At 39.9% G+C, this 14,181-nt stretch overlaps 1 protein-coding gene across 1 annotated transcript; it reads right to left on the bottom strand.

The window, feature by feature from the left end:
* Nucleotides 1-11,291: 11,291 nt before the first annotated feature.
* LOC139868285 (uncharacterized) lies at nt 11,292-12,529 on the bottom strand. The gene is made up of 3 exons (XM_071856613.1): nt 12,447-12,529; nt 11,782-12,258; nt 11,292-11,703 (listed from the first exon to the last, which is right to left on the bottom strand). Exons 1-3 carry the CDS (start codon nt 12,527-12,529, stop codon nt 11,292-11,294), a joined length of 972 nt encoding a protein of 323 aa, XP_071712714.1.
* Between the last annotated feature and the right edge of the window lie 1,652 nt (nt 12,530-14,181).

The raw sequence follows: 14,181 nt of genomic DNA, 5'->3' as shown, positions 1-14,181 counted from the left end.
CGAATCAGAACCTTCAGATTGTGTTTCAGTCATTAACATATCCGATGACGAAAGTGGTATTTTTGGAGAAGACTCACAATTTCCGGATGAACCAACTATAGAAATATCGGAAAGTGAACCCGAGGAGGAAAGTGAACCCGAGGAGGAAAGTGAACCCGAGGAAGAAATACAGGAAATTACAAAAGACGAGTTCGAACTAGGAAAGAAACGAAAAGCTAGTGAATTAGAAAATCCAAATCCCGAGTTTAATGAGAATGAAGTGGCACCAATTCCACTCAACACTACCACCCCTATCCCCGCTATTCCTATTAGTGCTATCCCCGCATCTAGTTCTTCGGCACCTCAGCCAAAACGTAGGGAGACAGCTAGGATTCGCGTTGGGGGATTCCCTGGACATAAATGTTTTGGGAAATAGACCAAATGATGCGCTGCCGTATTAAACCATGGAATCACATAATGTTTTGTATAATATTATTAGTGTGGTTTGTTTAAAGTTTGATGTAAGCATATGTAAAATAGCGAAGTATGAAATGCAATAATTTTCCATGGTTAAGTATTATTTAGATTGTAGTAATTGATTCTGTACTAAGCTATTAAGTATGAACATTAACGGGTAGGTACTACCCAAGATATAATTATAAAACGCTAATAAGAAGAAAAGGCTTTTATAATAGTACCTGGTTCATATTATTAACAAGCTATAAATGTACTATAAATACACACTACATCTATAATATTCCATGTGAATAATTATTTTCTTTCATTAGGAAATGGCGCGATTGAATCGAATGACGGAACAAGAACTCGAGGAACTCATCAACCAGCGAGTGAACGACAGAATGTTATGGGTTGAGGCTGCAAGAGCTGCTGCAGTTAATCCAAATCCTCGTGTAGGATGCTCCTACAAGACGTTCCAAGCTTGCAAGCCATCATCATTCAGTGGAACGGAAGGACCGATCGGTTTAACCCGATGGATAGAAAAGATGGAGACGGTGTTCAAAATCAGTGGTTGTGATGAAAAAGACATGACCAAGTTTGCATCATGCACTTTACAAGATAGTGCACTCACATGGTGGAAGAATTATGTGAAGGCGGTAGGAGGAGATGTAGCTTATGATACTCCATGGGAAGAATTCAAAGCAATGATAATCACCGAGTATTGTCCAAGGAATGAGGTTATTAAGTTAGAAGATGAGTTACGAAGTTTGAAGGTGGTTGGTACTGAAATCACCAACTACAATCAGCGATTCATGGAATTGGTTTTACTATGTCCTGAATTGGTTCCAACCGAAGCACGGAAGATTGAAATATACAAAGGTGGTTTGCCCAAAAAGGTTAAGGCAAATGTTACAGCATCGAAACCTAAGACAATTCATGAAGCTATAACCATGGCGAACGAGCTAATGGATCAGGTCATTTTGGACAAGAAAGCATTCAATACTGAGGTGAAGGTATTGGGGAACAAGAAAAAGTGGAATGGAGGTTATGATCGAGGTAACCAACAACAACCTTATAAGAAACAAGAAACCACGAAAGGTGCGGGTAGTGGTTCAGGCTTTGGTTACAAAGGACAAAGTCCTTTATGCAACCGTTGTCACAAACATCATTTTGGTTACTGTAGTGTGTTGTGCACTAAATGCAATAGACAGGGACATCTTGCTGAAGATTGTAAGGCTCTCGTTACAAATGGTAACAAGACTCCTGCTACCAACGCAAATAGAACTGCTTTAGCTAACGTTACTTGTTTTGGATGTGGAAAACAAGGTCATTATAAGAGTCAGTGCCCGAATCCAGAAAAGAATGGCGGACCTGCACGTGGAAGAGCGTTTGTTATTAATGCTAGAGAGGCACGTGAAGACCCGGAACTTGTTACGGGTACGTTTACCATTAACAACTTATCAGCATCTATTTTATTTGATACTGGCGCCGATAGAAGTTACGTGTGTATAAATTTTTACACTAAATTGAATTGTTCATCATTACCTCTAGATGCTAAGTACTTGATTGAGTTAGCTAATGGTAAACTAATTAAAGCCGATAAAATTTGTCGTGATTGTGAAATAAATCTAGCCGGAGAAACGTTTAAAATCGACTTAATACCCGTAGAATTAGGAGGTTTTGATGTAATAGTCGGCATGGACTGGATGTCCAAAATAGGAGCGGAAGTTGTTTGTGCCAAGAAGGCAATTCGTATTCCTGGTAAGGATAAAATACCGGTGATGATTTATGGAGAGAAGGGTAATTCAAAGCTAAAACTCATTAGCTGTTTGAAAGCCAAGAAGTGTTTAGAAAAGGGATGTTACGCTATTTTAGCACATGTTAATAAAGTCGAAAAGAAAGAAAAGTGCATCAACGACGTGCCTGTGGCAAGAGATTTTCCTGAAGTTTTTCCGGAAGAATTGCCGGGATTACCTCCATTTAGATCGGTAGAATTTCAAATAGATTTAGTACCAGGAGCTGCACCAGTGGCTCGTGCTCCATATAGACTTGCACCGTCCGAGTTAAAAGAACTTCAGAGTCAGTTAAAAGAATTACTGGACCGTGGATTCATACGACCGAGTACTTCACCGTGGGGAGCTCCAATTTTGTTTGTTAAGAAGAAAGATGGATCTTTTAGGATGTGTATAGACTATCGTGAATTAAATAAGTTAACTATCAAGAATCGATATCCACTACCGAGAATTGATGACTTATTTGATCAGTTGCAAGGATCAAGTGTGTATTCGAAAATCGACTTAAGATCGGGCTATCATCAACTACGCGTCAAAGAAGAGGACATTCCGAAAACTGCTTTTCGGACACGTTATGGTCATTACGAATTTTTAGTCATGCCGTTTGGATTGACGAATGCGCCAGCTGTATTCATGGACCTCATGAATCGAGTTTGTAGTCCGTATTTAGATAAGTTTGTTATCGTTTTCATTGATGATATTCTTATCTATTCCAAGAGTGAGCAAGAGCATGAAGAGCATTTAAGGTTGATATTGGAGTTGTTAAGAAAAGAACAGCTATATGCTAAATTTTCTAAGTGTGCTTTTTGGTTGAAAGAAGTGCAATTTCTTGGCCACGTTGTTAATAGCGAAGGAATTCAGGTTGATCCAGCAAAAACTGAAGCTATTGAAAAATGGGAGACTCCTAAGACGCCAACACAGATACGCCAATTTTTGGGTTTAGCCGGTTATTATAGAAGGTTTATTCAAGATTTTTCCCGAATAGCTAAGCCGTTGACAGCGTTAACACAAAAAGGGAAGAAATATGAATGGACCTCGGAGCAGGAGAACGCATTTCAAATACTGAAGAAGAAGTTAACTACGGCGCCTATATTATCGTTACCAGAAGGGAACGATGATTTTGAAATATATTGTGACGCTTCGCGACAAGGTTTTGGTTGTGTTCTTATGCAACGGAAGAAAGTTATTGCATTTGCATCCCGACAATTGAAGATTCACGAGCGGAATTATACGACGCATGATCTAGAATTGGGAGCAGTCGTGTTTGCATTGAAGATGTGGAGACACTACTTGTATGGGGTTAAATTCACTGTGTTTACTGATCATAAAAGCCTTCAACATATTTTTGATCAGAAACAATTGAACATGAGGCAACGTAGGTGGGTCGAGTTAATAAACGACTATGATTGTGAAATTCGTTATCATCCCGGGAAAGCGAACGTGGTGGCTGACGCTCTAAGCAGAAAGGAACGAGAACCAATTCGAGTACGAGCGATGAACATAAAAATTCGCATGAATCTCAACTCACAAATCAAAGAAGTTCAACAAGAAGCACTCAATAAAGAAAATATAGGAAATGAAATAATGAAGAAGTATGAGAAGCAACTCGTTATGCGGGAAGATGGAATTCGATATTTTGCAAATCGTATTTGGGTACCGAAGTTGGGTGGATTAAGGAAGTTGATATTGAACGAGGCACATAAGACAAGATATTCGATACATCCTGGAGTTGGAAAGATGTATCAAGATCTTAAGACACGTTATTGGTGGCCTAATTTAAAGACCGACGTTGCAACATATGTTGGGGAGTGTTTAACTTGTTCTAAGGTCAAAGCAGAACACCAGAAGCCGTCAGGGTTACTTCAACAACCAGAAATCCCAGAATGGAAATGGGATGGTATTACCATGGATTTCATCACAAAGTTACCAAAGACTGCCTGGGGATACGACACCATTTGGGTGATTGTTGATCGTCTCACCAAGTCTGCACATTTCTTACCTATAAAGGAAACGGATAGAATGGAGAAACTATTACGATTGTATATAAAGGAAGTTGTTTCAAGGCATGGAATACCTATTTCCATTATATCTGATCGTGATAGTAGATTTACCTCAAAGTTTTAGCAATCACTACAGGAGGCACTAGGAACTCGTTTGGATATGAGTACCGCATATCATCCGCAGACCGACGGGCAGAGTGAAAGAACAATTCAGACTCTTGAAGACATGCTCAGGGCATGTGTGATCGATTTTGGAAACGGATGGGATAAATATCTACCGTTAGCAGAATTCTCGTATAATAATAGTTATCATGCGAGCATTGGAGCTGCGCCATTCGAAGCATTGTACGGAAGGAAGTGTAGATCTCCTATCTGTTGGAATGAAGTAGGAGATCGACATTTAACTGGTCCCGAGATCATACACGAAATGACCGAGAAGATAGTACAAATCAAGGAGAGATTGAAAACAGCCCGCAGTCGCCAAAAGAGCTACGCCGATGTCCGAAGGAAACCATTAGAGTTTCAGGTCGGGGACATGGTTATGCTAAAGGTGTCACCTTGGAAAGGTGTGATACGTTTTGGAAAAAGGGGTAAACTGAACCCAAGGTACGTAGGCCCGTTTAAGATCATCGAACGCATTGGACCGGTAGCTTATCGACTCGAGTTACCGCAACAACTCGCCGGAGTACATAATACCTTTCACGTCTCAAACCTTAAGAAGTGTCTTGCAAAGGAAGACCTCACCATTCCTCTTGAAGAAATCCATGTCGACGAGAAACTACAATTCGTCGAAGAACCAATTGAAATCATGGACCGTGAAGTTAAACAGCTCAAACAGAGCAATATACCGATTGTTAAGGTTCGTTGGAATGCTAGAAGAGGTCCCGAGTTTACTTGGGAACGAGAGGATCAGATGAAACGAAAGTATCCGCATTTGTTTCTCGATGACGCAAAATAGGTACAATTTTAAAATTTCGGGACGAAATTTATTTAACGGGGAGGTAATGTAACGACCCGCACTTTTTCGATCATTCTATACTTATAAGATTAATATTTACATAAATTAAACCTTGCCAACATGATAAGTAATCCAAATTGTCGAGACTTATATTTCCGAAAAGAGTTTTACACAACGTTTGACCGTCTAGTTTGACCGATGATATCACGAACTATACAATATATGATAATTATACGTTTGTGTATATATATATGTATATATACATATTTAACATGATTAATGAATGTTTTAATATCTCATTTTGTATTAATAACAACAAGTTATATGTGTATTTTGAAACTACTAACTTAAGTTTTCAAAACGATAACAATACGTAACGTTATTTGACTTAAATACTTAAGACTATAATGTTTATACATATATTGTATAAGTAATGTATTTAATCACTTTTAAGAACTTAAATACATAAAATCATATAAGTGTATTCACAAAAGATAGCTATATTTGAATCCTCATTCCATTTTTCACAAAATTTCTATACGTATATTTAGAGTATTTGTACTCGTATCATACCTAGCTTCTATACGTATTTACTAATAGTAAATACACATCAAAATCACCACCTAACCAGCCATGTTCATGCCCTTAGAGCTAGGTAATTGTATTTGGAAACAATTAGGACTAGATACATAAAATGATTACTTGAAAATTTTGTCCATATACTCCTTATGCCACGTTTTTTTTGTAGTATATATACATGATCATTTTGCTTCATTTACTACTTCAATTTCCTAGCTAAAACACACACTCTTTCTTACTCTCTAAACTCCATAACAACCCAGCAAAATTCCATAAAGATCTAGCTTCAAAAACCATACTAAAACACCATAAGAAAACCATACAAAAACACTTCAAGAAAACCTTCCAAGAACACCAACTTACTACCAATCTTTCATCCACTTCTATCACCCTTTTGATTCTAGCTTCTTACTCCTCTTTTACAGCAAACTTATCCAAGGAACTTGAGGTAGAATCTATGTTCATAACCTTATTCGATTCATATATATATAGCTATCTTATTTTGTGGTACAAAAGTTTAACAACAAGAACATAGTTTGAATGTTTTCAAACTTGTTTGCAAACTAAATAGATCCTTCTAACTTAACTTTTAAAATACTTCAAGACATGTAATATAACTTATTTATATGTTAATTTAACAAGGTAAAACTTGGTTTTTCAAAGTATAAGTATTTTTGGAAAAATGGTCATTAAATGATTTTGTTGTAACAAAAATGTTTAACTTCATATGTTTCACTAAACTTTCACCTATGCCGTATGATTTTGAATACAAACCAAGGTATTTACAGTTCATAGTCTTAAAGAAGAACTCGATCCAAGAAGATGGCAATTTGAATCAACGAAAACGGACTTGTAACGAAGAAACTATGACCGAAACAAAATTGGCTATCCTAGACATTTTCAACTTCGGGATTCATTGGAAAAATTTACATAAAATCACATACTTCTAAGATAACATGATATTTTATATATATGTACTCATAATTCAATTTCATATGGTTCAGGATCACCCGTAAGCAACACGAGAAGATTAATCATAAGATCCCATGAATGTACGCAACACGTCATTTGACAACACCGGTACCATGGGTCAAGATTAATCTCGACCAATACATTTATGATGGGGTTTTACGGGAGTTTTATTTATTTCGTTGGGGGTTGTATTTATTCATTGCGGGTATATTAAACATCTAAAAATGAACCATTAAAATTGAATTGCTAACCTCGGACTGCTAACTTCGGACTAAGGAAATATTCAAAGTATTAAAAGTATAACAAATATATATATATATATAACGTTTGTTTAAAAAGAAAAGGTATTGATATATTATATATGGATAGGTTTGTGATATCAACCGGAAGACCGAGTCAAAATATATATATCATCAAGACAAGGGTGAGTATATAGTCCCACTTTTAAACTCTAAATATTTCGGGATGAGAATACATGTATTTTATGTTTTACGTTATGGACACAAGTAACTGAAAAATATATTCTACGTTGAGTTGTACCACTGGCATACTTCCCTGTAGCTTGGTAACTAATATTTACAGCGGTATTGTAAACGCGAATCCTGTTGATAGATCTATCGGGCCTGACAACCCCAATCGGACTGGACGACCAGTATTCAACGGTTGCACAGTACTTCGTTTTGTGACTACACTTGGTACGGTGTAGTAAGATTTCATATTAAAGGGAATATGCGACGTGAAAATGTTAAGTATGGTTACCAAGTGCTCAACCACTTAGAATACTTTTATTAAACTGTTTATATACGAAATCTTGTGGTCTATATATATATTGCTGCCGGCATTAAACCTATATCTCACCAACTTTATGTTGACCTTTTAAAACATGTCTATTCTCAGGTGATTTCTAAAGCTTCCGTTGCATCATGTTGGATCTAACCAGGATCTTGCGTACGCATGTTTGTGTCAAAAATAAAACTGCATACCCGAGATGTTGTATTGTAAAATATGCTAGAAACCGTGTTGTTGTCATAATTTGTAAAGTTTGTAAGTCGAAGATTATCGCTAAACGTTAATCTTCTTTTTATTGTCTTAAGCTTGTAACAAAAATAATGGTTATGGTTTGTAATGTATAATATATGCAGTTTTCTTTCAAAAATGTCTCATATAGAGGTCAATACCTCGCAATGAAATCATACGTTATCTAACGCGTTCTTATGGTTAAGGACGGGTTATGACACGCGTTGCGATGGGTGGTGAGTGGTTAACGTATTTGACCTACCGCTCTTCGTCGGCCACCATCGAGTCGAATGTCGACATTGTGTATGTTAGGGTGTGTAATTGTCACTAGCATTTGTACGTATTTTATTGTTGGCACGTATTATTGTTGGCACGTATTATTGTTGAGATCTCTATGCTAATGGTGTTGACTTGTTGTACGTATGATTATTCGTTTATTGAGGTTTGCTAATGATATTGCGTTGTTTGTGTAGGTGTATACAAGTGATTGAATTATGTATGTATGCGTATAAGTATTGCATTCACTAAGCATTAGCTTGCCCTCTCGTTGTTTACATTTTTAGGTTCGGAGGCGGACGTGGCAAGGGTATGCTCGGGATTAGATGATTTCCCTTTTGATGCTTGCTTGGATTACTTTTGGTTTCGACTTAGGATTGGGTAGTTTATCCCCAAACATCATGCTCGTAATTGTGTTTGGAACTTAAACTCATGTAGTCGAAAACTTGTATTTTTGTACGAAAGTCGTAAAACGGCCGATGTGGGCCCGGTGTCGTAAAACTTGTTTTATTATTGAAACGTGTTAATTTTACATATTATAAAATGTTATGAAAAGCGTTTAGTCTATAAGTGTCGGGAAGTGTGAGATCTTTTAACGAAAATTGGATATTTTGGACAGCGGGCTGCCAGACCTTGTGCGCGCCGCGCACACAAGGGGCTGTGCGCCGCACACCCTACCTGTAATAAAAAAAAAATTTGTTTCACGTATTTCGGTTGGATAACGGGTTGGGTTGTTACATTTACCCAAACGATGTCCTCGTGGGAAGCTCGTTCCGCCACATCGTGACGCACCTGCTCCGAAGAAGCCTAAAAGATCCGCTACTTCTTCTCCATTAAAGCGCGCTAGCACTGGTATGTTGCGCACCTCCTTTGTTACATATTTTGCGTGCACGTCAGCATTACTTACTATTATTATTCCTATACAGATGACGTGCGCGGTAGTAACGCGAAAGGGAGCGCGGATAGACCTCATCCGTCTCCCATTCAAATCGATAGCGACTACTCTGTTGAAAAGCAGCGCCCGGACTCGGTGGTCTCTTGTAAGGGTAAGAACGTCCATAGCCCCTGGCCGAGCAATGAATCCTCCGACGATGAATTCTCCGTAATGAGAGACACCATAGTGCGCCTTTGCGCCAAACTTGACATCGCGCAGCAGGCCAATAAAAAGATTCAGGCCCAACTAGATCGTGCTAACCTTCAGAATAGTGACCATGAGGAGACTATTTGTTCGCTACAGGCAAAGTGCGCCGAATCGGAGCAGCGAACGAGGTCGGCTGCTCACGAGTTTGAGGTGTTAAAGGAAGGTCTTCCTCGCATAGTGGATCACGCTTTAAATAGCGCCGCCGGAAATGATCGCTATGAGAGTGCTATAAAAGCTATACAGGATGTCGAGCACCTTCACTTTTAGGATATCGTGAAAGAACATATTCAGGTGCCCACCATCCTTCCTAAAGCTATCCGAGATTGCCTCATTCCTGGGGCGCGGAAAGTCGCTAGGGAAGCTTGCAGAGCCTTGCATCACATCCCTATTCCCCGGCTCCAGGAGTTGTTACGCATTCCGCGAGTGACAGCGCGAGAGTTAGTGGACTCTAAGTTGTAATTTTACTTTGTAATGTCATAATTTGTTACGACGCGCGTAACATTTTTTACTATGTGTATTTTTCAGAATAAATAGAAAATGTATTATCGTGATGTAAACTTGTGACACGCTTACTGCTTCTATTCTTGATTCATTACTGGTAATCATTGTTATTTTGTACTCTTGGCTTGTCATTGCTAACCTTTATGTGTTCTGATGTGCACTCAACACACACTTGGATCGCGTGCTCATAGTCGCGTCACAGAGCCTTCCAAACATTAGTTTGGGACTGTGGTCAAGCGCGACCAATGCTTTTTTGTTTATAGTCATGACTAGCAGATCCCTAGGTATGCTCGGGTGGAACTAGGTCAACCCAATGACCGCCGCTCTCTGGTAATTAGTCTAGTCTGTCACCAAACAGACTTCTGCCGCGCGGGAGCTAGGGAAAGTCATCCCTTAAGTAGGCAAGAACGCGCTAGTATTTTACTGTGCGCGTGCAGTTCAAATCATAAAGCTATTCAGCTCTGAGAGGCACATGAAATCATAACCGAAAATGACTTAATGCTTTAATATAATCGAAAAACGAGTTTACAATAGTGCAGCACACGATCGACCTACAAAGGCGCGTTGTTTAGTAATTACATGTAAATCTAGACAAAGTAGGTGATTGATTAATTCTCCTATTTTCTATATTACATGTAGCATTTTTTAAGCGCGGTAGCATGCCAGGTCCGCTTGATTGGATTTCCCCTTAAGCTCTGCCAGTTTGTAAGTTCCAGTGTTGCTGATCCCAATGACCTTGTAAGGTCCTTCCCAGTTTGGCCCTAACTTCCCAGTGTTTTGGGCCCTGCTTGCTTGGTTGTCACGCCACACAAGATCTCCCACCTTATAAGTTCTTTCCCTTACACGCTTGTCGTAGTATTTTGCAATGCGCTTTTTGTTAGCGACTTCTTGAATTACTGCCATTTCCCTGCGCTCCTCCGCATAATTTAGATTAGTGCGCAACCTTTCATCATTTTCACCCTTGCTGTACGACAAAATTCTTTCTGTTGGAACTGTTATTTCCGCCGGATTACTGCCTCTGAACCGTATACCAAACTAAACGGTGTCTCTCCTATACTGTTCTTGTGCGTTGTTCTGTGTGCCCATAGGACTTTTGGTAACTCATCAACCCATCCACTGCGCTTCATTCCTAACCTTGCCTTAATGGCGTGCACAATATCCCTATTGGTGACCTCACATTGACCGTTAGCATGAGGGTGTGCGACAGAGGTGAAGCGCTGTTTAATGTTCAAATCCTGACACCAGCTGCGGAAGGGGTTACCTTCAAATTGTGTACCGTTATCACTAACAATTTCGTTAGGTACGCCGAATCTGCATACGATGCTTTCCCAAAAGAAATCTTTAATCTGTTTACTGGTGATGGTGCGCAGTGGTTTTGCTTCTACCCATTTGGTGAAGAAGTCGATAGCAACCACTAGATATTCAGCATTTCCCGCGCCCTTTGGGAAAGGTCCCACTATGTCAATGGCCCATTTACAAAATGGCCACGGTGATGTGATAGGTATCATAGGGTGCTGTGGCACCCTACTAACGGGTACATGCAGTTGGCATTCTTGGCAAATTCTTATCCGTTCTGCCTTATCAGCGTGCATTCGGGGCCAATAGTATCCTAGTCGCTAGATCCTCTCAGTAACCGTCCTTGATCCAGAATGTAACTCGCACGATCCCTTGTGAATCTCATCGATAATCACAGCGGCTTCTTTAGGTCCTACGCAGCATAGTGATGCGCCCAAATAAGATTTTCGATATAGGATTTCTCCTCTCAGTTCATAATTTGGCGCTTTCACTCTAATCTTCATTGCTTCCTTCTCATCCTCAGGTAGGGATCCAGTGCAAAGGAATTCTATAATGTCTGTAATCCAAGTTGCTTCTTCTTCCTCCACAGATGCAACCGTTATCTCTGGTTCAATGGATTTCTTGAAAACTTGCTCCACTAATATCTTCTTTTCCAGATGGTTGAAGGTGAGAGCTGCCAGCTTACTGAGTACATCCGCTTGTTTGTTTTGACTCCTGGGGATTTGATAGATCCTGAAGTCGATAAACGTATCAGCCAGAGAGTGGACCAGAGCCAAGTATTATTGCATGGATTTGTCGTTGGCATCGAACGTGCCATTAATATGATTAGCGACCAGTTGTGAATCCACATAGGCTTGTAGCTTTTTTACTCCTAACTCTCGGGCCATACGCATCCCTGCCAATAGCGCTTCGTACTCTGCCTCGTTGTTTGTCACCTTAAAGTTAAATCGCAACGCGTAAGTATGCTCTTCCTGATGCTGACCAGTAAGGATTAACCCTGCGCCAGCGCCCTCAGAGCTTGCTGCGCCGTCGGTATAGAGCTCCCACAGTTCGAGAGGGGGCGCGGGAAGTTGCTCAGGCTCGCATATTACCGGCATATCAGCAGCCGTTTCAGCCAAATAATCGGCCATCACCTGCCCCTTGATAGTGCTTCTAGCGCAGTATGCAATTTCATGCTCGCCTAGCTCTATTGCCCATTTAGTCAGCCTGCCCGATATCTCTGGTTTATAGAGCAACTGCCGAATAGGTTGATCAGTGAGTACTGTAATCGGATGTGCTTGGAAGTACCTGCGTGAACGACGGGCAGTAACGACAAGCACGTATATAAGTTTTTCTATGGGGAGATAGTTCAACTCGCTTCCTGATAACGCTTTGCTAACGAAGTATATCGGTATTTGGGCGTCTCCCCGTTCGATAACTAAGACGGAACTAACAAGATTTCTTAGACACCGTAAGGTAAAGTATCAGGGTTTCACCCGCAATTGGAGCTGTTAGTGTGGGGAGATCTTTGAGGAGCGCCTTCATCTCCTGGAATGCCTTTTCTGCCTCGTCCGTCCATTTGAAATCTGACTTTTTAGCGCAGTCTTTCAAGGTATGAAAGAACAGGAGCGATCTTTCAGCGGCCTTAGATAGGAATCGCGTCAATGCGGCTAATTTTCCATTGAGGCTTTGAACTTGCTTTTTTGTTTAAGGGGAGGGCATCTTTTAAATTGCTTCTATCTTCTTCGGATTAGCCTTAATTCCACGCGGAGTCACGATGTGCCCTAGAAAATTCCCTTCTTCTTCCGCAAAACTACACTTGGCAGGTTTGAGCTTCATGTTGATGCTCCTGAGCGTGTTAAACGTTTCGAGTATATCAGCCAAAAACTGTTCCTCATTATTACTTTTAATGACGAGGTCGTCGACATACGCCTCAATGTTGCGTCCAATTTGCTTAGCGAATGCTGTATCTATGGTGTGCTGATAGGTGGCACCTGCGTTCTTCAGTCCGAAGGGCATTTTGGTGTAACAGTATATCCCTTGGTCTGTGTGGAACGCGGTCTTCTCTTCATCTTCTTCCGCCATTTGTATTTGGTGATATCCTTTGTAGGCGTCTAGGAAGCACTTAAACCTAAAACCAGTGAGCGACTCAACCTTTCATTCTATCTCCTGCAGAGGATAGTTGTCTTTGGGATAAGCTTTATTGATGTCTTTAAAATCGATACAGAGCAGCCACATTCCATCAGACTTGGCCACCAGCACAGGGTTAGCTACCCATGTATGGTAGTTCACTTTGCGTAGTATGTTAGCCTTAACCAGCTTGTCCACTTCTCTGCGCAACTATTCACTCTTTTCGGGTGCCATTTGTCGCTTCTTTTGTTTGATAGGGATCAAATTGATGCTAGCGCGGAGGTAATGCTGCACGATTTCTCGCGGCACTCCAGTCATATCAGCATCGTGCCAACAGAACACGTCAGAATTGGAAATGAGGATATTCCTCAGCTTCTCCTTAGTTTCGTGTGTGAGGCTCCCCCTATCTTTACTTTATGTTCCGGATACTCCGGATTAACTATAACCCACCATTCATTCGCGCCCCTTTCTTCGGGAGTAGCTTTAACGATCCATCAAACTACACTAGACGACCATCGTTATCTTGGTCCCACAGCTTGATCATAACTCTATATGAATTTGATAAATAACCTTGCATTCATTATTTAAAAATGATTTCCTATAAAGGAAACCTACCAAAATATGTAAGTTTAGAAAAACCATACATAATTACTTAACCAAAAATTGACCAAAACAAAGTCAACCAACACCCACAATTTAATGTATCAAAATAGAATGCAAGTTAATGTTTAACAAAAGCTGCCATCATAAATATGCAGACTCTCTAAGCACAGCAGAAGTAATCAATCATGAACCTGAGAATAAAACATGCGAGTAACTGTCAACAAAAATGTTTAGTAATTATAGGTTTAATATTGCAAACAATATTTAATTAAAACCATAAAAATTTATGTTTGAAAACATAAAAACTCCTTTTTGGACCACAAAATTATATGCTCGAAAACATATAAAAACATTATTCCATTTTCCGTGAGCCACCTAGTAACCACTTAACCATTTATTTACCCTTGCCAAACACAATATATATACACTGAACAAGTGTATCTTCAACTAATTACGAAGTACTAAACATTCTGATTATAAATTGCTAGCGCGACTAGC

The sequence above is a fragment of the Rutidosis leptorrhynchoides genome, chromosome 9 (assembly GCF_046630445.1).
Source record: "Rutidosis leptorrhynchoides isolate AG116_Rl617_1_P2 chromosome 9, CSIRO_AGI_Rlap_v1, whole genome shotgun sequence".
Taxonomy (NCBI): domain Eukaryota; kingdom Viridiplantae; phylum Streptophyta; class Magnoliopsida; order Asterales; family Asteraceae; genus Rutidosis; species Rutidosis leptorrhynchoides.
This window is presented reverse-complemented; position numbering and strand designations above follow the sequence as displayed.

What these genes read in the sequence shown, in the direction of transcription:
- LOC139868285 (XM_071856613.1), bottom strand. Translation starts at nt 12,529, where the DNA reads ATGGACGGACGAGGCAGAAAAGGCATTCCAGGAGATGAAGGCGCTCCT. An exon ending in ACTAACAGCTCCAATTGCGG is followed by an intron (nt 12,259 to 12,446) that starts GTGAAACCCTGA and finishes TCGTTCACGCAG; the next exon opens with GTACTTCCAAGCACATCCGA. An exon ending in GCTAATCATATTAATGGCAC is followed by an intron (nt 11,704 to 11,781) that starts GTTCGATGCCAA and finishes TATCGACTTCAG; the next exon opens with GATCTATCAAATCCCCAGGA.